Source organism: Erpetoichthys calabaricus, chromosome 8 (genome assembly GCF_900747795.2).
Source record: "Erpetoichthys calabaricus chromosome 8, fErpCal1.3, whole genome shotgun sequence".
Classification (NCBI taxonomy): Eukaryota; Metazoa; Chordata; class Cladistia; order Polypteriformes; family Polypteridae; genus Erpetoichthys; species Erpetoichthys calabaricus.
The window spans coordinates 167,677,814-167,704,895 of record NC_041401.2 but is presented as its reverse complement, the minus strand read 5'-3'; the positions used below and the strand labels follow the sequence as shown (position 1 = coordinate 167,704,895).

Genomic DNA, 27,082 nt, shown 5'->3' with positions numbered 1-27,082 from the left:
AGTCATTAGAACCTGTTCACCCACAAGTCTAAGCAGAGCAAAGCAACTGCAGAGTCCTCAGTGGCTTTGACTGGGAAAAAACTACTGACCAGTCTAAACTGACACTGAGACGTCTGTCACTTCAGTGTAGCAGAAACTGAAAACTGGCCAATGCAAAACCTCTTCATAGAGATGGTGGCATTGACCAAGGCAGATCCTTACTGAGATTCATGCAAAGTCAGGATTACTGAAGCTCTTCACACAGCTAGCCATTGACCAATGTAGTTTGCTACATGAACTCAGTATGACTGAACCTCTTCACATATTGTAAATGGCTACAAACCACTCTACTTCACTGTTCACTTCACACATTTGGATGGTGTGACGGGCGGCCAAGGTCATTACCTGGCAGGGACGTCAGTTAGATGGAAGGAGCGCGGGAGACAACATTGGCAGGGCACTAAAAGGATGGAGTATTTCAGATATTCATGTTCACCCTTTTTGTTACAATCAGTGTTCAGCAATTTTGAGAACTTACTTCCCTTTCCACTTTGCTTTACCACATAGTGGGAATTCAGTATGGCTGATGGAAGTTCAACCCTAGAGGGTGGTGGTAGAAGTAAGGGAGTTGAAGAGAGATGTAGTTTATGGTAGGAACAGTAAAGTGTTGTCAGTCTGCAGCCATTTTGGAGGGTTAAATAGTCACTTTGGAGGTGGAGGATGGAAAGAATGAACAGTGGGTGAGAGTTGGCAGTGGGTGAATTACCTGCTGAGCAGTTTTATCCATGAGGCAACATAGGAGGCCACGTACAGTGGCATCATCTATGGGGTGCTGTTTATGTAACTCAAGGGGCATGTACTCCAGACACTAAGGGGGAAGTGTGATATAGCAGGTCCGCGGCTCAGAAAAATAATGCTGATTTTACATAAATAAATAATGAATGTGTTCACACTGGGGAGTGGAGCAAGTGTGAGTGATTTACAGAGAAGATGGCTCAACTCTGGGATGGTACATGGTAGTCAGCTGTCCATGCGTTGCCCTCCTGGCACGTGCAGAAGGTCTGATTGTCTGATTATCTTCCTTGGGCAAGCATCAGGCAATCGCATGTGCAATTGCTCCTCAGCATATAAAAGGGGAGTGCAAGGGAGAAACAGGTGGAGTCAGAGAACAGCAGCGGGTGGAGAGGCAGGTCAAACCAGCCAGTGTGGGGAAAGAAAACACAGTCATTTGCCCTGTGTAGGAGAAAAGGTTTGGCACTCTAGGGGCGGGTCATGCCCACTGACTGTCCTTGAGGAGGGGGTGCGATCAAAGGTGGTGTCCTCCACAGGGGTCCAAGGGACGATTACAGGGGCATGAAGGAAGACAACCGACCCCAAGGGGTCTGGCTAATGCCACTCGAGGTGGCAAAGGCAGGAGTCGGGAGGAGAGGACCACGAGACGAAAAGGGAGTTGTGTTGGACTCGTCCAAATCTGAAAGGAACAATGACCCGCTGACTGTGGCATTAGTTTCAGTCTCGGTTTTATGGATTATTTATTTATTGATTTTTAGAAGCACTGCACTTATTGAGCACTTTGTTTTTGATGGACTGTTTTGAATAAAAGCACTGAAGCACTTTGTACGCCTTCCCTTTGCTTTGTGTGGTGTCCTCATTTGCTCGGCTCATCCCTCAGAAACATTTTCGGCGGTGGAGGCTCCCGGTGGAACCCGACAGCACGTGGCCGACCCACACCATCACAGGAAGATCATCAATGCCTCAATGTACTTTTGTATGCCACAAACACAGATGGGGTCCTTTTATATTACTCAAGGGGAGCTTGTCCCAGACACTGAGGGTTAGTCCCCCCTTTCCCTGCCTAGGACTCCATATGGATTTTAAGTGGTACTGATTACCTGAGGTGTAGTATTCGTAGCTCAGTTTTCTATTTCAACAAATATTAAAACGTAATGTACAAGACACATTTTGAAATAACACTTGAAGCCATTTTTGTAATGGTTTTAAGCTACCAAGCACATCAAGCAATACAAAAAGCAAGACACAATCTGTACGTTAATGATAAGGAATGAAATACAAAGTCATCCAACTGCAAAAAAGCTTATCTCGCTTAGGGTGACCAGGGGCCTCATGTATAAATGGTACGTACGCACGGAAAGAAACTTGGCGTAAAGCCACGCACATTTCCATGGTACCTCATACCCTGGCTTACGCAATTTCTCTGCTCGGTTTTGCAGACTGACGGCACCCAGCGTCAAAGCAGTGCTACTGTTCCTGTGTAGTTACCCTTTCTTTCTTAGATCCACATTCCTGACGCGGCTTTATAAATACACTGAAACTAACTGCATATTGTTTATTAGTGTAATGCATCTGATTGTAATTAACCTGCAGCAATATAATGGTCCATGGAATAGCCATAGTATTCCAAATACCATAACTGCTTTAGCGTTGTAACTCTCACTGCATCTTCTTCTTCTCTCAGCTGCTCCCATTAAGGGTTGCCACAGCGGATCATCTTTTTCCGTATTACTCTCACTGCACCACTCGGAGTATTTATATCACTGTATCTGAGAATCACAGCAGCAGCTGATTGGAAAGAGAATTATCGGTATACAGTGATCCCTCGCTATATCGCGCTTCACCTTTCGCAGCTTCACTCCATCGCGGATTTTATATGTAAGCATATTTAAATATATATCGCAGATTTTTTGCTGGTTCGCGGATTTCTGCGGACATTGGGTCTTTTAATTTCTGGTACATGCTTCCTCAGTTGGTTTGCCCAGTTGATTTCATACAAGGGACGCTATTGGCAGATGGCTGAGAAGCTAGATTGCTTACTTTTCTCTATCTCTCTCTTGCGCAGACTTTCTCTGATCCTGACGTATGGGGATTGAGCAGGGGGGCTGTTCACACACCTAGACGATACGGACACTCGTCTAAAAATGCTGAAAGATTATCTTCACGTTGACTACCTTCTGTGCAGCTGCTTCATGAAGCGACATGCAGCACGGTGCTTCGCATACTTAAAAGCACGAAGGGCACGTATTGATTTTTTTATCTGTCTCTCTCTCTCTATCTCTCTCTCTCTCTCTCCCTGCTCCTGACGGAGGGGGTGTGAGCTGCCGCCTTCAACAGCTTTGTGCCGCGGTGCTTCACATACTTAAAAGCAAACAGCCCTATTGATTTGTTTGCTAGAGATTGTTTTCTCTATCTATGTGACATTCTGTGCTCCTGACACGCACTCCTTTGAAGAGGAAGATATGTTTGCATTCTTTTAATTGTGAGACGGAACTGTCATCTCTGTCTTGTCATGGAGCACAGTTTAAACTTTTGAAAAAGAGACAAATGTTTGTTTGCAGTGTTTGAATAACGTTCCTGTCTCTCTACAACCTCCTGTGTTTCAGCGCAAATCTGTGACCCAAGCATGACAATCTAAAAATAACCATATAAACATATGGTTTCTACTTCGCGGATTTTCTTATTTCGCGGGTGGCTCTGGAACGCAACCCCCGCGATGGAGGAGGGATTACTGTACAGCATGAAGCAGACGCTGCCTAAGCCACGGCAAAACGCCTCAAAACCTTTCCTGTACGGACCTCGCGGTTCAGAAAAAGTTTCATCCCAAGAACTTTAAATGCACTCAATCAGTCCATCAAGTGCTCCTTGTAGAACTGTTTGTACTTATAAGTACAATTACCTCACTGTAAACTTGCACTACAGTTATAATATTGCACAACCTGCGCCACTTTATAAAGCGCGTATTTACATATGATGATGATATCATTTTTAAGATGAAATGCAACAAAATATGTTGATTATATTATACAGATAAAACTTTAACTTCATTTAAATAATCTGTATTGCTAATAATTAAACAAGTGAGGACACAGTGCTGCAGCGCTAGCTAGTTCAGGGATTGTTCCTGCATTGCGTTGTATTCTTGCTGGTGCTGACGCGACACTGGAAGGATAGACGGATAGAATAATTAAACATGTACTACGAAGATATTTTCAATATTCCTTAAAAGTTTTGAAGAATCTGCATTCTCAGCTTACAGATGGCTTAACGTCTATTACAGAGCTGATTGTGTGGCGATTGGGTATTTGGAGAAAGAAAAGTAAGAACAGGAATTGGAGGTTAGTACGATTGAAAGAGACAGTACTTCTGTAATAAAGTATTTCATCGAAGGTCGCGCATGGCGCAGCAAGCCTCTTGCGTGAAATATGAACAATCACGGTGCCACCGTGTTCCCATGCTTAATAACATGCTTTCATTCCTATCATCACGAAAAAGATATCACGTATACATCTGAGTATTTTAATTATTCAGAGAGCTGTAATATCATGAATGTAATGGATTATGTGTCCTGTCGGAGTAAGAGAAAGCCCGTTTAAGAAGCACATAGTGATTCACACACATAGAGCACATAGAAGATCAAAAACAGAACAAAGCATTTAACGTGCTACTTTAGTTACAATGGGATTTGAGAAACTAGTAAATTAAACTATTTTAAGATGAAGTTTATGATGTTCTACTTTAATGGCAAAATAAACTACGTGATTAAAGTGGAAATTTCGAGATTAAAGTTGACATTTCGTGCTTTTTTCCCACTGTGTGCCTATTTTTTTTGTCTGTACCCTAATGAGCTTTCACATGACACTCAGACGGTGGGCTACGACTCGCTTTTTCACGCCGACTTTGATATGTGACTTTTTTTTTATTTCTGGCACTGTGCGACTTTGTGAACTTGAGCTTTTGAGTTTCTCTGACACTCTGTCACTCGATCAACTTCCTTTTGTTAATTATACCACTGTTTAAATCAACAAATAGTAAGTTTTTCCTTTGCCTCCACTTGGTATTCGCTGAAATTCTTATATTTTCCCCCGTTCCTTTCCCATTGTCTTTTCACAGAAGGCTGAGCTTAAGGGCTATTTATATTGATTTGCATATTCAAAGAGGCATAATTCTGGGAGGAGTTGGGGCAGGACAGAAGGCGTATGCACGTGCGTTACTTTTCACGCTGATCGGGATTTATGTAGTGGAAGAACGTGAAAGTGTGCGTACGTACAGATTGCTGCATCTGGATTTTTCTGTGCGTACGCACACTCCCACTTTTGTGCTTACGCCATGTTATAGTGTGAGTTCTACGCACCACATTATACATGAGGCCCCAGGACAGTTGACTCCATTTTATCTTACAGTCATTACTAAAGGATAAGAGGAATTTGAGCACAGCCCACTCATAGTTGCCAAATGTATACTCCTAGAGAAGCAGACATTGCAGTTCTTACTGTACAGTGTGTGTGCAGACATTTCTTCTGTTGCAGCGCTTAGCACCAGATGGGTACCACATAAACTGTAGCACCTCAATTTACTAAAAAAACTCAAAACATTCCAAAGTGTTATTCCAACCTAAACCTAAGTTTTACCTACATGCAGAATATGTTTTGCTCAGGCTGAATTATTTTTGTTTTTTTAGTAACATGGAATTGTTCATTTTAAATGATGGAGATGCAATATATAAAGAGTCTGAGTATAGCTTAATGGTACAACATAAAATTATGTCTTTTAGCCCTCCTGCTCATGGATTTTCTAAAGATTACTAATGAGGCTTTTGGAAAAGATTATTACTAACAACATTCCATTTTTGATGGTGATAAATCCATGCTGGGCGTTTAAATATAAATAAATATAATGTGTGGATCAAATCTTGACAATTTTTTTAAATGAACTGGAGTATTTCATAAATGCTTAATTTAAATACTTACATTTAAAAGTAGATGAATATTTCATATTTCCTTTAGTATTTTTATCAGCAGTCACTACAGATGGGAAATTAGTAAGCAGCAGAAACTAATCATCATTATGGTGACATTCAAAAGGACATGATGCCAACCTTTATAATTAAAGAACACCAAACTTTTAGCACACATAATTCAACTCAATACAGATGTTTTAAAATAGCATCAGAGTGGGCTTAGACAGAGGGGAGCGTGGTCTGCCGATATGCTGAAGTTCTTTGCGACAACAACACAAATATCTTAACAGTAGTCTAGTGGATCATATCATCGACTACACATGTGCTTCCAGGATCTAATTCACAGTTACAGTTCTGTCACATGAATTTTTCCAGCAAATGACTTCATTGACATAACCTGAACAAGTCAGAGGCAATCATGGACCACCTGTGACCACCTGTCATGTCGTTTAACATCCCCAGCGACGCAATCTGACTGGTCTGCAACTCGCACCATAGGGGCAGGCTCTGTGTATGTGAAAGCTGGCAACCAATGAGCACGAACCAGAAACTACAATCTTAATTCCCAAGAACATTGGCACAGTATGGAAAATGACAATAAGAACATAAAAGAGTGGTTTGTAAATCCTACTCACCCTGTACTATTGTATATCAAAAACACTACAACAGCACATTATTTGATGATTTATCTTGTGAAATTATTTGTTTTTATGCAAATATCCACTCATGTCATATCTGACGAAGATGGGAGAGTCGAATGTTTCCCTCTGTGTAATACCCACCAACTCTTTTAGTAACTCTTATTAATTCTTTTAGGGCGGATGTCGAAATTTGTCAACACATAGCCCTAAAGTCGACATTCAAAGGCAGAGGTCGATAAAAAGCTGTAAACATCGATAACATTTACTGTTACATTATAGGTAGACCCTCTTTGCTAGGAGGACTGTTAGACTCGTTGAGTTGACATTGAATCCCTGTGTGTGCATGAGTAGCATAGAGTAAAAAATGTCTAGAATGGCATTGACATCAGGCCACAGAGCAAAGCGAATGTGCAAAGCAAAATACTCTGTGTGTGTTATTTAATTATTTATTCATTTTTTGCATATTATCACTGACTTATCGAAGTCTGATTTAATGCAAGTGATCTGGATGTCAAAAACGAAAGTAAGGTACCGCATCAGCTGATTGGCCCACAGCTGATCATGCAGCTGACGCGCCTACAGTAATGTTTGCCCTGGGAGGACTACACAGACATAGATCCATGGGAGGCAAACTGGCGACTGGCTTTCATCAAACGACACGGTATGCTAGTGGACACTACGGATTACTAGCTACTTGACTACTTCAAGCTGTTTTATTCCAGAAAGTGTCATGTATATTATGAGTGTTGAAATGCTGGCTCATCAGACCACAAAACACAATTCCAATGAGCTACATTACACCTCTGATGAGACTGAGCCCAGAGAAGTCTGCGGCACTTCTGGACAGTATTGACGTATGTCTGTTAGTCATAGTAACTTACATCTGTAGATGCAGCAGCAAATTGTGTTGAGAGACAAAGGTTTCCTGAATCTATTACAGACGCATTATGGTTTTTAAGACACTTACATCTGAGGGATAGGAGATTACACACATTTAGAAGTGGTGTACAGGTAGTTGTTGACTTACGACCATGTTCAGTTCTGATGGACCGGTTGTAAGTAGATCTGGGCATAAGAAAGACCGGTATAGGTATTCAGACCTGACCGTATGTATAGTACTGTAGTCTCTTACGTCATATTTCTTGTTTTATTTCCTTTTTTACTATCATTCTTAGTACACTGTGTAGATTTTCTGTCTTTTTTTTGGTAAATGATTTATTTTATTATTTTGTTTTGTTACTACTTTTCATTGCTTGGATGCCAAACCTTTAACAGCTTCACGAGTCCTTTCTCTGTGTTATTTTATGTTATTAGTGTTTGCCTCTCTCAGTGTTCATTGTGGTAGCTGTGAAAGGAGGAATTATATCAACACAGTTTGAGCGCTCACATATTTTCTGTTTTAAAATTTCATCTTCTTAATAATAAATATTAACAGATAAAAGAGTTCAGTGGGGTTGTGTTAACCCTTCACGGCGGTTCGCACATCATGAGTCTCAATGCAGAAGCTTCAGAGGTTAACCGGATTCAAAGCCAGAACACCCTAGTACAGTGCGTGCAATGGGATAACGTAAAGTTACACGCAATCGCATTCACTTTCTTTCCTCCTTCAAACTGCTTAATCACCTTCATTTATGTATCGAGATTAATTGCCTTTTTTTCCTGTAATTGTAAGACAAACGTAACTGAACACACTCGAAAAAATAATAAACTGAGACTGAGACGAATGAGTCACGGCATATGGAGCTGGTGTGGCGAAAACTGTTGTTCGACAGCGAGATGAGTTAGCGGGCGTAAGTCGAATGGAAGTAAAAAGCATAGGTCATAAGTTGATAACTACCTGTTAGTGGCAACTCTGTGCAGATATGATGGGCTCTATTACAGTGAGAAAGTCAGGCTCGCAAAGCCCGTCTCTGAATGCTGTGTGTGGTGCGCTGCCTGGCAATGTCAGCTGATCTATCTCTGTGTCAGTCCCCACCATCTTCTACAAGTGGCTTTTCGGCCTTGCCCTTTACTCTCAAAGATTTGACCCAATTGCTTGATTCTTTTAATTATATTGTACGCTGTAAAGAGTGAAATGTCCAAAAATACCGCCAATTTGTGTTTGGGGATCATTGTTACTCAAGTGCTGGATTGATTCATTAACACATTTCTTGAGAAATTGGCGAACCTTGACCCATCCCTGAACATGAAGGACTTGGCTTTTTTTTGGAGACTCTTCACATACTAGAACACAATTGTCTCACCTGTTTAACATCACCTTGCTATTTCAACTTGTCACATTGTTATTAGTCCTTAAATATCCCCATCCTGACTTTTTTGGAATGCATTACAGGCATCAGTTGATCATATATGTTCAAAAGAACAATGCAATAAATAAGACCAAACAAGAATTACCTTGTTTTTATACTTGGTTTGTTTTATATATACGTCAAAGCAAATTTACAAATCACTCCTGTTTGTTTTTATTAGCATTTTCCATACTGTCCTAGTTTTTTTGGAATTGGAGTTGTACACTACATGTAATGCAACTATGGGGACTGAGGAACGCAGGTGTTTTGGACCGCACAACAGAATAGAAGCTCATGTGCCTGATGTCTCGTGTTTTACATACCGTGACAGAAGGGGAAAAAAGAAAAACAAAAGGCTGACATATCAGCTGAACTCTCCATACCCGTAAAGTCTCTATACAGCATTGGTATGGCCAGGTGGTTTGCTATTTGCCTGTCCGAAGTATCAAGCTTGCGATATTTTGGACATTTGACACTGCACTTGAAAGACATTATGGAGTTGTCTAATTTGTCACCCCTGCAACTGGTATGGGATATGCAGGTGGATGAGTCTTTGGATAATGGACTATCTGTCAGTTTGTCTGATGTGGATGTGAGCAACACTGGAGCACCACAAGGAACAGTCCTGTCTCCTTTACTCTTCAATATGTACACCTCAGACTGTAAATATAACAGCAGGTCATGTCACTTGCAGAAATTCTCAGATTCTGCACTTGTGGGTAAATTGATTAGGGGGTTGAGACAGAGTATAGGAGTCAGGTGAAGAAGTTTGTTTCTTGGTGCAAAGAGAATTATCTGCTTCGGCAGATAATTAACATCAGCAAAACCAAGGAACTGCTTTTCTACATTGTGTTGTGCTGGGCTGGTATCATCACTTCAAGAAAGGGCCAATTGAATCAACAAGCTAATTAAAATGTTAAGTTCAGTTGTGGAACACACTCTGGACCCCCTTGAGGTGCACTAGTAGCAAAGGAGAGTATGAAAACAAAACTGAGTGCCATTATGAACAATGCTGCACGTCCTCTTTCTGACACACTAACACCCTATCTATCTATTGTCACACACGTGCGCATAGGAGGCAGTCAACAAGCCATTAGGTGAGTGAAATAAAGCAAGATGAAGGGTTGATTTTTGGTATTCTCGCTCTCTCATCAGAACCAAAGAAGAGAAATAACAATCCCATTTAAATCACCAGCACCACTTCCGGATTCTCAAAATGGCCGCCAAATGGGCCCTAATGATGATGTCACTTCCGATCTCCTAATAACGACTCCACTTCCGGCTTCTAATAATGACGTCACTTCCAGTACCTGATGATGACATCACCTCTGTCTCCCTCTGATTACATCACTTCTGGTCTCTACTCAATGACGTTTCTTCCGTCCAACAGTCCATGATATCATTTCCTCCCACATCACATCCTTCCACCATTTTCTGTATGCCATCTTTCAATTGTTGTTTGTCAAATGCTCCTTTTTTTGATCAATTTTTTATTTCTTTTTCATTACATCCGCTGGACATTATACGGGGTCATTCCACAACTCTTTTTGTTTTATGGAACTCCTTTTTTCTTTATTACATTATCTATCTATCTATCTATCTATCTATCTATCTATCTATCTATCTATCTATCTATCTATCTATCTATCTATCTATCTATCTATCTATCTATTGATAGTCATTTAATCTGACAGCTTGCAGACCTTAAGGTTGATATCATCTCCAACTGGAAGTCACGTGATGTGACATTGGCTTTAGCGGGAGTTAGAAATGCAGTCCAGCTGGGGTCAGTACCAGGATTTTTGCAGTTATTAATTTAAGTAAAAATAGAAAAAGTTTAGAAAATTAGCTATAGGCAGATGAGTCGGCACATCTCATTTAGCAAAATCCATACAGTTGGACCAACAAAATCTAAATTATGGCTTAACTTTAATGTATATAAAGGCATATTTTTACACACATGTATTAAAACTGCTAGATATCATCTAATAGTGGATGTTAAGAGCGAAAAGATGAATTTATAAAGAGAATTTTACAGTCTTAGTGGACTTAGGCTGCCCAAAAATAGAAAATATACAGAAGCAATAAAAAAGTTAACAGGCTCTTAGGTTATGCAGTATAATCTAAATAAAATGTATTTATAAGGCCATACTGAGAGTTAAGTTTGTAATTTTGGTGCTTATATTACAAGTCACACATAACAAAGCCTGAGCTAAGTAAAGATGAACTACAGCACTCATTCTAGGGCTATTAAGTCTTTGCAGTTTCGGAAAACAACTGGAAGAGTTGAATCCTTTTGGCCAAAGAAATAAAAAATTATGAAGGGACCTGAGTGGAAAAAAATGGCTGACACAGCAGTTACCTCAAAAAGAGTTCTTCAGGAACACAGACGCATAGATGGAAGCTGGCGAGGAGTCAATTTCACACAAGCACTAGAAAATATTACTCACCAGAGAGAACTACAGAAAAATTCAAAAGAAATTCCCTAGTAGTTTTGTTTTACACTCCATCTTGTGGATCCTCCATTCTTATTATTCTGAACTTCTTTAATGAGTAGGAAGTGATTGCATTATACTGGACAACAAAATCTGGGTATCTGGATATAGGTTTTTTGCAATTTGTTTATAATTATTTATGATCATATTGAAAATGAAGAACACATTTACATTGAATATGTAAATCTAATATTATATTACTAGCTGTGTAAGCCTATAAATTATTGAAATCTTCAGAAAAAAAATTGAACTGTAGAGATGTCAGGTAATTGAAAGGAACTACTCTGGGCATCTCTCTCCTAGAAGGTTTCATTTTGCCAAAGTGCTCGCCTCACTTGTGTATTAGCGGTGGGAGGAAATGTTAAAGGGATACCGTTTTGCCGATGTGCCCTTCTCGCTTCTGTATTAGCGGCTAAGTGAGTGACTCTTTCTTCAGAGGCTTTGTTTTGCTGACATGCTGGCCTCGCTTATGTATCCTTGGAGGTGCAGCCCTTACTCCGACTTAACCTCTCACTTCCGGGCCGGACAGACAGACGCACACACTTCCACGCGTAGACATTTATATATACGATACTGCACTGCTGTATTCATGCAAGTTTTCTTCACATTCTGCAGTTTCCTCCTAACACTCTGACTCAGAAATTAAACTAACAGTGGATGTGTACCTTTGTGATGGGCTGACCACCAGTTAATGATTTGCATCTTCAGATAAACACTCACTGAGCCAATTCTTAGGACCCCTACACTAAAACTGGGTAGGGCCACCTTTTGTTCTTCATGGCATGGATTCCACAAATTTCCTTTGAGATTCTGGTCCATGCTGACATGACTGCATCACCCAATTTCTGCAGATTTTTCAGCTGAACATTCATGCTGGGACTCTCCCACTCTACCACATCCCAAAGTTGTTCTGTTAGATTCAGATCTGGTGACTGGAAAGGCCACTGAAGAACACTGAACTCATGTTCATGAAACCAGTTGCTTTGTGACATGGAGCATTATCATGCTCAAAGTAGCCAATAGAAGATGAGTAAAGTGTGCCCATGAATGAATTCACATGGTCAGCAACAATACTCAAACAGGCCATGGCATTCAAGTTATGAGTAATAGGCCCAAAGTGTGCCAAGAAAACATTTCATTCACCATTACACCAACCACCACCAGCCTGGACTGTTAACACAGGGCATGGATTCATGCCGTTTGCACCAAATTCTGATCTAGTGATCTGGATGTATCTGCAGAAAACGAGATTTATTAGACCAGGTTATGTTTTTGCAGTCTTCATCTGTCCAGTTTTGGTGAGCCTGTGCTCACTGCAGCCTCTACATTCTGTTCTTAGCTGACAACAATGGATCCCGATGCTGTCTTCTGCTGTTTTAGCCTCAAGGCTCGACATGTTGTGCATTCTGAGATGCTTTTCTGCTCACCATAGTTGTACCGAATGATTACCTGACTTCCGCAGCTAGACTAGCCATTCTCCTCTGACCTCTGCCATCAACAAAGCATTTCTGTCCACAGAACTGCTGCTCACTGGATGTTTTTTTTTTTGTCTTTTCCACAATTCTGAGTAAACTCTGGAGGCTTTTGTGTGTGAAAATCTCAGGAGATCAGCAGTTACAGAAATACTCAAACCAGTCCATCTGGCACCAGCCATCACTGAGATCACATTTTTCCACATTCTGATGATTGACATGAACATTAACTGAACCTCCCAGCCTCTATCTGCAGTATGTTATGCATTGTGCTGCTGCTACCTGATTGGCTGATTAGATAATTGTATGGATAAGCAGGTGTACAGGTGTTCCTAATACTTTCCCATTGAATGTAAAATATATTAATGAATCACACAACCATAACATCATTTCTGACAAACATTTTATAAAAGAAAATATTTGCAAGGAGAATCACACTCCTACTAGGAGAACAGATTGAACAAATGAGTCTAGAAAGATTTTTGACAATTGTGTATAATTGTATGTGAAGTAATGAGTCTGATATAAACTTGACGTGGCCACATATTTGTAAGGGTGCACGTGGTGCTCAGGATGAATCTGATCATTTATTCAAAAGTCCCTTTGCTGAAGGAAATTTTGCTCAGTTGTAATTTAATGATGTTAAATTAACTGAGGACCATCAAAGCATGTGAACAGAGGCCAAAAGAATGCTTGTTCAAGACTTTAAATTTCTACCAAATTAGTTTTCATATCACTCTGGGTGACAAAGTGCTGAATATGATTTTCCTCTTGAAGGTTAAATATGTCTTCTGCAGTTTCTTAAACCCTTGCCCAGGCCAAAGATAACTTTGAAGCCTCAGAATCATCTCTCAGCCCATTTTGCTCTTCTAGATCATTTTGAAGACACATCTAGAAAAGCACATCAATACAGGTTAGGATTAATTAATAACCATTGTTGTACTACAAGTAACAGCTCATGTCTACCAAATCTGCCTACAATTGCCAGTCTAGGGTGGGTGCCATTATCCTGCTGGTTTATGGATATTGTGGCTGGCTGCACAAGCATTGAGAAAACTGTTTGCACTTCACCTTCACTCTTTCCTGCTTTACCCTCCTCCACAGCCTCTACACCCCTTCAAAAAATGTAACAGATCCACTACAAGATCTCTCCAACCAATCAAAACACACTGAAAATGGCCAACAATGTATAGGTCATTCCTTACACATCTGTGCACTACATCTTCCTTCTGTTCCTTTGCTTCAGCTAGCACCACTCATATACCAAGATGGGAAAGAGGAAGAAAAAACTTGGACCTTTCCTGACTGCTCATTGGTGCAGAATGGGGATGGGGCAAATGTCATGTTTCAAATGCTCAATTTATGATTGGTCCAAAAACTAAGGGGTTGGAGTATCTTTCAATCTGATGAAGCATTCTTAGGGTCAGTTTATACTTCACCCTCAGAACGTGTACGCACACGCATCAAGGCTGCCACACGTTCCCAGCATTCATTTGACACGTCCTCAAAAATTTATGTGACGCATGCATGAGTTGCACTACCAGTAAAAAGTCAGGGGGTGCAGTGTGATAAAGTCAGGGTCTCTGTTTACTATCTACATGTGACAGAAAGCCGCTCTGTGGATTGTACAAGATTGATGTGCCTGCTTTGATGTTTGACGAATGGTTCAATGTGGTGAAACAAAACGCTGACATATAAATGCATTCTGGTGCTTTTATATTCAAGCGTTGCATATTCCCCATCATAATGACACGATACATTGTAAAAGTCTCACATACCATCTTTATTTTTTTTTTTTTTGGCACCTTCACAACAGCATCAGGATGTACAGCGGCATATTTGAGGCACAGACAAAAAAAGTTCGGGACACAGTGAAAAGTTCTGTTTTGTGAATAAAGTGGACATTTCAGCTTTAATCTCAAAATGTCCACTTTAATCTCTTAGTTTATTTTATCATTGAAGTAGACCATCATAAACGTCACCTTAAAACCGACCCAGTTGTTAATCGCTACCTGCTTTTCTTGCATTGACAGCAGCAGCAGGCAGCAATCACTACACAGAACACATGTCATTTATGATATTCCAGCTCTCTGCATATTTAGAATCCTTAGATTTCTACTTGATATCACATTCATGATGAAATGCAATAAAGTATGTATGTTACATTTTACAAATAAGTCTTTAACTTCATTTAAATAATGAATACTGTTAATAATTACACATGTTGTGGCGGCACAGTGGTAGAGCGGTAATGCTGTTGCCTAACAGGGAGTCACGTCCCTGGTGTTCCCTGCCTGGAGTTTGCATGTTTTCCTGCTGGGTTTCCACAGTGGGCTCCGGTTTCCTTCCAAAGACATGAAGGTTTGGGGATTTGATGTAGGTAAAATGACACTAGTGTACGTGTGCGCTTGTATACACCTTGTGATGAGCTGATGCCCCATCCAGGGATTGTTTCTGTCTTGCGCCCGATGCTTGCTGGAATGGGCCCATCCCTGGAATGATGGATGAAACCATTAAACATCCTTTTTCAGAGATATTGTGGCAAGGTGCTCTCGGAATTTAATGGGTGTTTCAGGCAATTCACAACAGAGGGAAGCTGAACTTGTTCTCACCGTGATGATATCTCTCACTGCCACCTGGTGGAATCTTCCAGATTTATGTAAAGTACGAGTAGGCAAGTATAAACAGTTGCGATGGACGACCGGGTACAGACTCCGGTCGCCACCCCCAGGCCGCTAGGAGGAGCCCTCCAGACAGCATGATGGTGCCCCGAGTTCCAGCAGGGACTCATGGACTCTGTAGTTTGTATACACAGCCCTGCTGGATACCTTGGGGGCCACCGGGAGTCGCTGTAGGGGGGCTAGTGGGCTCTTGTGTGCCCTATAACCCGGGAGTACGTCAGCATCACGTGACCGGAAGGAGCGACGTGCTCCCGGGATGAAGAAAAGGACTGTTTACCCTGACCCGGGAGGAAAACGGACTTGTGGGTTTGACCAGGAACCACTTCCGGGTCAGGGCATATAAAAGGACTATGGGAAAGCCCGGACACTGAGCTGAGCTGGGAGGTAGGGTGGCAAGTGTCTGGGCGAGGAGGAGAAAGTATTGTGATTGAGTAGTTTATTGTTTATATGAGTGTGGAGTGGAGGGTGCTTTGTGCACGGTACAGTAATAAAATAAATAATTATTGTACATTCACCTGGTGTTTAGAGTGGTACCTGAGGGTTCAAGAGGTGGCTCCACGCCAACGTTCCCTCTAAGGACTTGGGTGTTGTGAGCCAAATTTTTTTTTTGTGAGCCAAAATTTTATCAATTTCAAAACTTGTGAGCCACTTTCTCCTTACCGGCTTCGATTTGTTATTTTACCAACATCGGTTGATTGCGCTTTTTATCAACGCTTCTGTAGGCCTTCGTTTTAGTGGCGATGAAGTATGTCATTTACAAAGTATGTTATTTAGAATTACAAAGTAAAATTACTTGAAAATTCAAAAGTTAAGCATTATAAATATTAATACCAATTTATTAAATTACCAATAGATAGTCATAATCCCAAATCAGTAAGTTTCAAGTGAAACAGTGTGGTAACTTAAAATCAAACTTGAAGTCTTGTACATGTATCATGAATGTCTATTTCTGTACATGTCTTACAGTCTTTCTCTTCTTCCCTTTTCTTTTTTCCAAAACTTATAAACACTGTTGATATTTACATCATATCCAGCTGCTGTGTACAGTTTAATTCGCATAAGATTTTCCAGGTGATCACTGTCCAAGCGATTCCTGGTCTTAACTTTAATGGCGTTCATCAAGCTGAACCCCCTTTCACAATCAGCACTGGAAGCTTGAAAAGTTCCACAAACATCAAGCAAAAGATTTAGTCCTTTGAATTGCTCCTGCTCCTGCTGGGTGAATGCTAGTATGTCCTGAAATGTATTCATTAATCCAGCTTTCATTTTCTCTGAAACGATGCATTTGAAATCCGAAAATTCTTTACAAACATCCTTGGCAAAAATCTTCTCATCTTTCTTGAACAAGACAGAGTAACGCTTAGCCAGCTGTGCAAGATTTTCATGACCAAAAGCAAAATCATCCAGATTTCTTTGATTACAGAAATGGTCTTTATCAAATATGCACCAGTCTTTTAATTCATCAGCAGGAAATCTTCTGTCCAAATGATCACAAATTTGCTTAATAAATTTAAGAATGTTATCTGTTTTTACTGGAGATGGGGAAGAAGCAACTAAATCTTTTACAGTGTCACTGAAATGCACGTGTTCCCCCAGATACTGAGACCTCAGTTTCCTGATTTTAGCTTTGGCAAATTGATATGCCTCTACAGTGGTTAAAGCACTTCTCTGGAAAATTTTGCACAGTTCTGCCAGTTCACCAAGTACATCACATAGGATATGTAATGCCACACGATATTCAGGTTTGCTTAATTTATCAATACAATATTTGTGAACTGGATCATTGTCCTCTTCTACTTGTTCTTTGCAATATTCTAACAAAATGTCATAACTCCTATTCAAGGCAAGTACAGCAAAGTGTCTTGAGAGCCATCTAACTTCATTTATAGGTCTAAATGAAACAGCATCACAGTCTGCAGCACTGACCATTTCCTGAAATTTATTTTTTTTTACACTTGATCTACTGAACAGTGTATATACTGTTCTTATGAGAGTTTCAATTTCCCTCATTAATGGTAACTGTTTCCAAGCATCATCAATTCCTAGGTCTTCTCGGTGAGCTACACAGTGCTGCTCTAGCAAGTGAGGAATTGATTGTCTTAATATAGCAGCAACACCATTATGCTTTCCAAGCATCACAGATGCACCATCAGATGTAAACATGACCATGCGATTTATGTCCAAGTTATTCTCATTATAAAATCTCCTTATTGCCTCAACTATTGCTGTACTGTTACAAGCAGTCAATTTGGTAATTCCAGCAAAAACAGTTTTATGAATTTTATCAGTAGTTTTTCTAAATTTGATGTACATAATCAGCATTTTTGAAACAGAAATATCTGTACTTTCATCCACCATAAGTGTGTGGAAATCAGATTCTCTAATTTCATTTAAAACTTCTGTTTTTACAACATTGTTAATGCATTCAATGAATTCAAAAGCATAATTTTTGCTTCTCCAACATTCAGGAATTTCTGTGTATTTTGCCACATGGTCATGAATTTCTTGCACAGACAGCATGGATGCATTCAACTTAACTGCAAGTAAAACATTGTCAATCAACACTTTTACCGCTTCGGGATTCGATCTGTCACGTTCATTCAATTCTTGTCTAACAATCCTATCTTCAGGCGTTTCTTTTAAAAAATTTTGTATGAATCCACGATTCTGATTTCGAAGTTTCGTGACAGCATCCAGATGAATTTTGTGACTTACGTGACGCTTCAAGTAATCAATTTTCCATTCACCCCATTTCTTTCCTGAACTCCATTCTCCGTCAACTCCTGCTTTAAGACAAAACGTACAAACAACGTCTTCCGTTTCACGATATTTAAAAATTTCTCCGAGTTTCACATTCTTATGTCCGGACCCATTTGGCAGGATGGTTTCAACCGAATAATCTGTTAACCATTCCTTCTTGAAGTTATTGCGGCTTCTCTTTGTCGCATTACATAGCAGTTCATCTTGAGCTTTGCGCTTCGACATTTTCATAAATAATGAAAAGAAATTGTAAAGTTCAAATTTTTATTTTTTACTGCGAATTTGCGAAAACAGTAATTTAACGAACGTTATGAATGCGAACTGGACCGGACCGGAACTTCCGACCTTTCACTAGACAACATCATGGACTTTAATTGAAATATAGACCAGCTGAATGGTGGGAAAGTGCACCAATCACGCGGTCACCGGTCACATGCCATATTACACCAGCCAAGGCCCAACTTCGCCCAAGGCCAAAGTTTACTTCGTTATTATGCCGATTGAATCATGTAGCCCGAGACTCCCGAGTCACGCAGGCAACAGGATTCCCGCCAGGCCGCAGTCCGCCGGCACGTGATTTTACGAAAATTAACAAATCGGCCGCCACGTGCGCTAGGATTAAAAGTTGTGCGCCAAGGTTAAACAGTTGGTGCGCCAGCGCACGCTAGCGCAGCTTAGAGGGAACGTTGCTCCACGCCTCTATCTGCTACACAGTACAACGCTTGTGTAGCAGTAGTGACCACAGGCACACGTGTCATGTCACATTAAGTATAAACCCGGCCTTATACTGCTCTCCAGATGTCTTCCATTCTTGCACTATGTAGACTGGCTTAGGTTAGGTAATGTGTATGAATATGACACAAATGTTCATTCCTAATACTTTACCATTCATTTGCTACAATTGTATTGTGTTTTCAGCATCTTATGATGGTGCAAATAAAACTAAAGTGTAATAAATATAATGCTTTTTTAAATATAAACCATCACAAGCTAATTTGTCACAACTCTGTGACCCACTGCAGTAAACATGGACCAACAACGTGATGTGACACCTTATTGAGGCCATGTTGTGATAATTCAGTCTGTTTAAAGGGCAAATGAAGGAGCAACATGCCATTCTGGTGACTTAACTAAGATTCCACAAACTGTTAAATGTGTACCAAATGATGTGACTAAAAATTGTAAAGCAATAATATATGAAGAAACACATAACACTATGACAATAATCATTTACTTTATACAGTATTTTTTCAGGTGAATGCCAGCTTACATTTTGAATTGAAACATTTTCAACAAGTTTTCCATTTTAAGGAGAGCAGACGGATTGACTCATTCAGGGTCTCTCAGTTATGTGAAAGAGCCTAGTGGGTTCTTGAACCCATGACTTTACAAAATCCTGCATTGTATACTTTTTAGTTTCAGCTTCTCCAGATCTTTTAATTATCTGTGTGCTCTTCAGAATATTTCCTCATGTCCACTGTTACGTATGCCTCTGCTTTACCTAGCCATCTCAAAAGCTCGCTTAGTTTACAGTTTGTATAGCAGTTCAGATAAAAATCAGAAAATAATTATAAACACACACAGAAACAGAAAGAAACTGAGCAGAAACTTCACTAGAGGTGACTTCAGAGTCATCCTTGGCTGATGTCACATTACATGACTTCTAGTTGGAGGGGATGTCAAACTTGTCGATTCTGTTCTCGTCGCGTAATGATGTCAGATTACACAATGAATCCTCGCAGGCTTTGTCAGATTAGATGACCACATTATGACTTTCCAACACAGTTTCACATTTCCAAATGATAGTGAGCTGCTCTCTTTTTCTGACAGACAATAACATGCTACTTGACGGAACTGGTTCCCATGCAAATGTTTTACCGGTATGGTGAGTTCAGCCGCAATCTTAGCTTTTTTCCCATTTTGTTATGGTACATATAACATATATCATCAGACAGAGGAGCCTCTCTTCTGTTTCTCAGGTCCGTTCCTTATTCCTCGTCGCTGCATAATATGTTTTCTACTTCCTGGTGAATGCTCATTGGTTCTCAGCTCTCATGCACACATAGAGTCAACCCCTATGACTAAAGACAAAATCAGACCTGTTTGAATTTGTACAACTGAGTCACAGACTAGTTAGATTGAGTTGCAGGGCATTTAAAACTACACAAATGGTGGTCTCGGGACCACCTCACTTAAATTATGTACTCTGTGACTAAAACTCACTGGAAAAATTAAGTAATGCTCTTACCAGCCTGATATATAGTTGAGAGACATGGACGCTATCCAGTGACCTGAAATGAAGACTGGACTCCTTCAGTACTGTGTCTCTTCGGTGAATCCTTGGGTACCGCTGGTTGACCTTGTGTTAAAATGGCGCTTGCTCATGGAGTCCCAAATGAGGCACATTACCTACACTGTGAGGGAGCATCAGTTACGGCACTGTGATGCGATTCCCAGAGGGTGATCTAGCTCACAGGATCCTCTTTATTGAGGACCCGAGTGGCTGGACCAGGCCAAGGGGTCACCCACATAACATCTGACTGCAGCAGATGGATGGTAATTTCCGGGGGGTGGGGTTGAACCACATGTCTACCTGAATGGGTGCTAACCAGGATCCTGAGCTGTTTTATTATGTGGTGGGTGCGGCAAAGTGCTGTACCAGTGCATGCTCCCCAACATGACTTGACCTGTGAGTCTTGTGCACCTTACAGCTAGCTTATCTGGAGCTTTGTGCTCCTGTTAGGGTTTTCCTTGGCAAACATGTTTGGGCTGAAAGGTCAGATAAACAATGGTTCACAGCCTCTGTCATGATGGTACAATTTAAAAAACATTGTACCCTGCCTGGCATTGGGTTGTAAGGACACACTTCTGGAGCCAGTCCTGGGGGTGCATTTGCCAGTGAGCACTTTGTGGTCAGGCAGCTCACATAACCTGGTCAGATTATAAAGTTCGCGGAATACACGACGGTGGTCGGACTCATCTCGGGCAAGGAGGGTGAGCTGGCATACAGGGACGAGGTGGAGCGGCTGTCAGAGTGGTGCACAGTCAATAACCTGCTCCTCAACACCACAAAAGTGAAGGAGCTTGGTATTGACTTTAGAAAAAACAAAAGTGACATCCAGCCACTCATCATTGGTGGGGCCTGTGTGGAGAGGGTCCTGGTGTTCAGGTTTCTGGGCATTGAGCTGGAGGATGAAGTGACCTGGAGCGCCAATACCAAGGAGCTACTGAAGAAGGCGCAGCAGAGGCTGTATTTTCTGAGAATACTCAGAAAGAACCATCTCCCCAAAAATCTGCTCCTTGCCTTTTATCACTGTTCCATTGAGAGTGTGCTCACATACGGACTGTGTGTGTGGTATGGCAGCTGCACTTCCTCAGAAAGGAAAGCACTCCACAGGGTAGTCAGGACAGCGGAGAGAACAATTGGTTGTACCCTCCCCACTCTGGAACAAATCTACACCACCCGATGCCGCAAAAAAGCAATAGACATTTCACAGGATTCATCACATCCCGGTCATTGCCTCTTCCAGCTTTTGCCTTCGGGCAAGAGATACAGAGCAATGAAAACCAGGACAAAAGCAATCATGGCCCTGAACTCAGAATAAAACTGCTCCATATCATTCTCCCAAAGTGCAATATAGACCTTAAGTCAACCAGTGCAATTTGTATATTTTGTAAAGTACTTTTATTACTATTTGGTTTGTTATTTTCTCTCTTCTTGCCTTTTTAACTGTTATGCCTCTCACTGAGTCGACTGCACCTTCAATTGTGTTGTTCCTTTGTAAAAGTGACAATGACAATAAAGATCTATCTATCTATCTATCTATCTATCTATCTATCTATCTATCTATCTATCTATCTATCTATCTATCTATCTATCTATCTATCTATCTATCTATCTATCTGTCTGTCTGTCTGTCTAAAAGCCAATTTACAACCTGACCTGGATTTGCCCAAGCTGAAATAAAGTCTTTGGTACTGCGGTGGATGATCAGTGGTCTTCCTCAGTAAGGACTGTACCATAATGCTGAATACACATAACGGCAGCAGTTCAATTACTATTACTAATAATAATTTAGAGATCTCTCTATTATAAAAAAAAATCTTGCAATGAGACGAGACTTTTTTCCTGCGACGAAACGTGATCTTTTGAAGAGAGACAGAGAGACACTTTTACATCCCACGAGACAGTCAAGTCATGTCATACTTACAACAATCTGGAAGCAAGTCCCATGATACACATGCAGAGCAGGTTAGAGATAATGGAAGTAGGAAAATTCTAAAGTCTCACAAAAATGTGAGTAAAGATCGCATTAGCGCAAACAAACAGAAAATATTACTCGGTGAAATAACGGAACAGTGAAAAGAGATTGATTAGTGTTTGAGGATGTCTGGGGGGTGAAGAGAGACAAGGCAGTGAGACAAAGGGACAGCTGCTGTACGCCATACGAAATGCAGATCACACGGCATGGCAGCAGCAGCAAGTGCGTTCAGCCCCCCTCTTCATAACGGTGTGTACCACTGGCAGGGGGGAAAGGGGTTGGCAAGCGAAGCGAGCAGGGGGCAAACCATCCTAGTAATCTATATAACAAATTGGGCAGAGAGGTGGCTCTGAGACTAGGGATCTGAGCATGTAAAAGCCACAAGTGACTCTACTCGATTTGGCCCTTAAGCAAGGCCCTTATCCTGCAATTGCCTGATCCTGGGTATGACGTTAACCTGCATCCAGTCCTAGGACCTCCAACTTACAGGGAAAACTTGGGGGTTGATGGCAGGATTGGCATTCAAATCAAAATCATTATTGTCATTGTAGCAATGAGACATTGTACAATGAAATTTAGGTACAATTTTCCAATGCAAAAAATAAAAAAAAACAAAACACAATTACCCAAGTTAAAACTAAAATTTTCCATTCATACATACGTCACTCCAGACACCATAACTGAAAATAAAAAAAAAACCCTCACACTGCTCCAGTGTGATGCTGAGGTGTCACCCACTGCACTTGGGTCCCAATCTAGGTGGTTTGGTGTGCGGTGGGTGCAGCAACGCTCGCTTGCTCCCTTCTTCTATATAACAAAGACAAAGTCCATAATGTGGCTACAACCAATGGTTTAAATACATGTGCAAGAAAGAATTTTCACTATACACTTAAATACAGTAAAAGCAAAAAGAAAAAAGCAGGATAGATAGATATCTATTTAGACAATATATATACCAAGGCATGGCAGTGGTACTAGGGTGTTGTACCATGTTAGAGAAGTCAAGCAAAATGACACATTTTACTGGCTAACTACAAAGATTACAATATGCAAGCTTTTGGGGCAACTCAGGCCCCTTTTTCATCTTGCTTGAAGAAGGGGCCTGAATTATCTTAAAAACTTCCATATTGTCCCTGCCTTGTGCCCTGTGTTGGCTGGGATTGGCTCCGGCAGACCCCCGTGACCCTGTGTTCGGATTCAGCGGGTTGGAAAATGGATGGATGGATGGACTTCCATATTGTAATATTTTTAGTTAGTTAATAAAAGGTGTCATTTTGCTTCACTTCTCACTAAGGCATGGCACAAATACAAAAAATGATTATAATTAACAAGCAGGACACCGTTAGAAAGCTTAAACGTGTACACCAATAATTAACAAAATAAATTCTCATTTACACCTTGAAACAGGAAGAAACTCTTAATACTGACAACCAAAGACGAAACTTCCCAGTGTATCCCGTTGCCTTTGATGATCTTGTTATTACCACACGCGAACTGCGCGCTGACGCAGAGCATTAAGAACAGAAATGCGCAACCCCGGCCATCTCGGGGACGCGCACAAACTGAGCGGGAACAAACATTCTCCCCACAAACCCAACCCCCACCAAAACTATTCTGTGAATCACAAAGAGCCCCAGATGTTATGCATTAAGTAACGACCGTTCGTTTGGCCTTTTTTTCATGTTGATGTAAATAGCGCAGCTAACAAAATGTGACCTGCCACCTTTGAATATTAAGGAGTGCCAATCCGGAATGTTAAAGAAATGGTGTGAGTGCCGGGTTTTAAAGTAACTTCACGACAACACATAGCTTAGTGAACAGCGCCGCATTTGAAACTTTTTTTGTAACGAATGCGTGATGCTAAAAATAAACAGCAATTAATACATTAAATAAAAATTAGCAAGACAAAATAACTCATCGGCTTATATAACGGACATGAGTATATACACGAGCGGATGATCTGTCTCCATGGTACACTCAGTTTCATTGATCCGCCGAGCCAGCACCGGTACCGTCATCTAAAAGAGACTGGAAAAAGTAAACGGTGTGTAATGTCAGTGGTGGTCACTTCTTTCTTTCTTTCTTTCTTTCTTTCTTTCTTTCTTTCTTTCTTTCTTCGCTTGCTTAATTACGCGTCTACTTTCTGAAGTATCTGTTTCATTGCTTGTTTTGTGCTCTAAACGTTTTCTAGTATTTCTATCAGTACATTCTAACTATGCGCTGGTGTCTTGTCCTTGCACGTTTCCTTTTTATCGCGTGTCTGCTTCATTAATCCACGCTGTAGTGTGTGCACATTGCTTTGTAGCAAGAGCTGGAATTAATTTCTTAAAGAGCGCACGAATTATGCTAATCTAGCAGAGATAAGAATGTTAAAAAATGTTCTGCACAGGAAGACTGCTTAGTTTATATTCTGTATAATGATGCCGATGTTTATTTGCATCACACGAGCTAATAAATTAAGCACGCAGTCATGGCACTCTTGTGACCATTATTAGCATTTATAATAACCCCATTACCTGTACAAGTTCATGCACATATTCAAAATCAGATTTGCGCTTTTAAGGCATCGCCGGGTACTTTAAACAAGGTGGCTCTGTTTAAGTTTATCGGTTCATTTTCTGAACACGATAGCCTACAGACAGGGTCCAGTCATGCACGGTAGTTCATCAATTATAAATTACTTATTTCACGTACAGTATATATAAGTTAAGTGAACAGTTAGGTTTTCTCTGTCTCATAAATTATGATGCAGTAAACAACACATGTACAATGGTACTTCTAGCATTATTATAATTATAATAACATTAGGGTGTCGCGCCAATCATTTCCTTACTGGACACAGAAATTCGTTCCCCCTTTTCTTCGTGATTTTATTTCTGCATCCCTGCAAAGCTGCCAGGACTGCAGTTCAAGCGATCGTGTTTCTCTTCGAGATTCAGTACTTTGAAGGCACGGATTTCACTCTCCCACTTTCGCGCAAAATTAGTCTAATGTATCCTGATGCATTACTTGCTTCCAGTTTTACATTTCAAATTCCGGGTGTTTACATTTTACAGATCATCATTTAGTCGTGATTAACAGAAATCTCCTCGGGCTAATGAATGATTAACTTCGTGCTACATTTCACGGACTTGTGCACTTAATAGCGGTATCTGTCTAAGACAGCGGCTCATCATCATAATACCTATAACGGTTTTGTAAGTGCACCGCTTGTTGGCCAGTGAAACGTGCCAGTTTTTATAAGGAGAAACAATGCGACCTAAAGGACGTCTAGCGAGATATGTAACGCTGGTTACTCAAATGTACAAAGCGACTTTGCACTGAAAGCATCACTGGAAGCTAAGTCTTACCTGAGCACTTGGTCCTGGGTGCGAACGAAGTCTTCGGTACGTATAAAAAAGCCTCGAGCTCGGTAGAAGGGCCGCCGGGCAATGAGGCGAGTGACTGACCAAACCCCCTCCTCAACTCCTTTACCCGCTGCACAAAACGATGGATGTACGATTCAAAGCGACAGGAAAGCTCAACGTGCACGTTCGTTATGAAGCCAGCCTTCGGCCGCTTTGCTGGAACTCTTGCGCCACCTGGAGGCGAGCTTAACGAAGCTTGAATTTTGTGTAAAAGATACGAGGAGGGGTTGGTGGTGGGGGGTTGGGGTTGTTGCTTGGTGTCTAAACCCTGTGACACCTTCATCGGGGGGCGTGTTTTTAAATGTACACGTGGGAACATTTACTCACGATTTAATGCAGCAACGTTTTATATAGGAGCTCTGTGAGGTCAACGCAAGAGTAAACGTAGTTCAACATTTTTAGAAGCAGAGTAGACACAGGTAAAGTGAGTTTCAGAAACAGATTTAATGTCTAGCGATTTGGTCTCCTTATTAGTAAAAGGTCCTGCAGCTGCTTGAAAAAAAAGGATGATATACAACCGCAATGTGTAAGCTGCCAGTAGACATTGAAGAAAATTAATCTTTTTATTCTTGGCATGGATGAGGCGTATACAAGATAATAGTAATTTGAAGTAACGCTTCCTAGCTATTCGTACTTGTGTCTGTTCATTGTGTTAAAAATCGAGAGTGGTCTCCCCTAGACTTTCTCGTATACTCAGATATAGGGATGGATATTTGAGGAGTAAAACGCAAGACAATGATTATATTTTTATATAATGTACATTAAAGTACCATAAACGACAAATCTAATCAAATTAATGATATATTGAACAATTATTATAAAAGTACAGTTGAATAAATTGGACTCTGCAGCTGCATGAATAAAAGGTAAAGTACCACTTCCGGTTAGCAGAAATAGCCCAAAAATTGATAGAAATCAACGTTTTGTACCTAATACTTTTTTAGTGTACCCAAGTTATCGTGTATACACACACACAGACACACACAGACCTAATTCCAAAAATGGTATTTTCAGACTAAGGGAGGTCTAAAACATCGAGATTCATTAAAATCTCAAAATGGAATTTTTTGGAGGATTCCAATATTTTTCCATACTTCATATGCGAGAAAGTCAGGAGGTCTAAATTATGAGTCTCGTCAAAATTTCAACATGAAATTTTTGGATGATTACAATACTTTCCAGATACTTTGTATACGAGAAAGTAACAAGTAGAAAAAAATGTAAGAGGATTAACAGATAAGATGAAGGGAAGGAGAACAGGTGGCATGGGGTACAAAGCACACAGCGCTGCCAACCCACCACGCTTGGAGCCCAGCTGGATTCTAGCATGGACTGTTTTCTGTGT

General features: G+C 40.7%; 1 protein-coding gene across 1 annotated transcript in view; it reads right to left on the bottom strand.

Moving 5' to 3' along the window:
• alpl (alkaline phosphatase, biomineralization associated) overlaps positions 1-26,035 on the bottom strand; it is a 139,851-nt gene extending 113,816 nt beyond the window's left edge. The window contains exon 1 of the mRNA XM_028807770.2: positions 25,681-26,035. Within this exon, the coding sequence (XP_028663603.2) occupies positions 25,681-26,020 (340 nt within the window). The 5' untranslated portion in view covers positions 26,021-26,035. The remainder of the gene's footprint in view (positions 1-25,680) is intronic.
• Between the last annotated feature and the right edge of the window lie 1,047 nt (positions 26,036-27,082).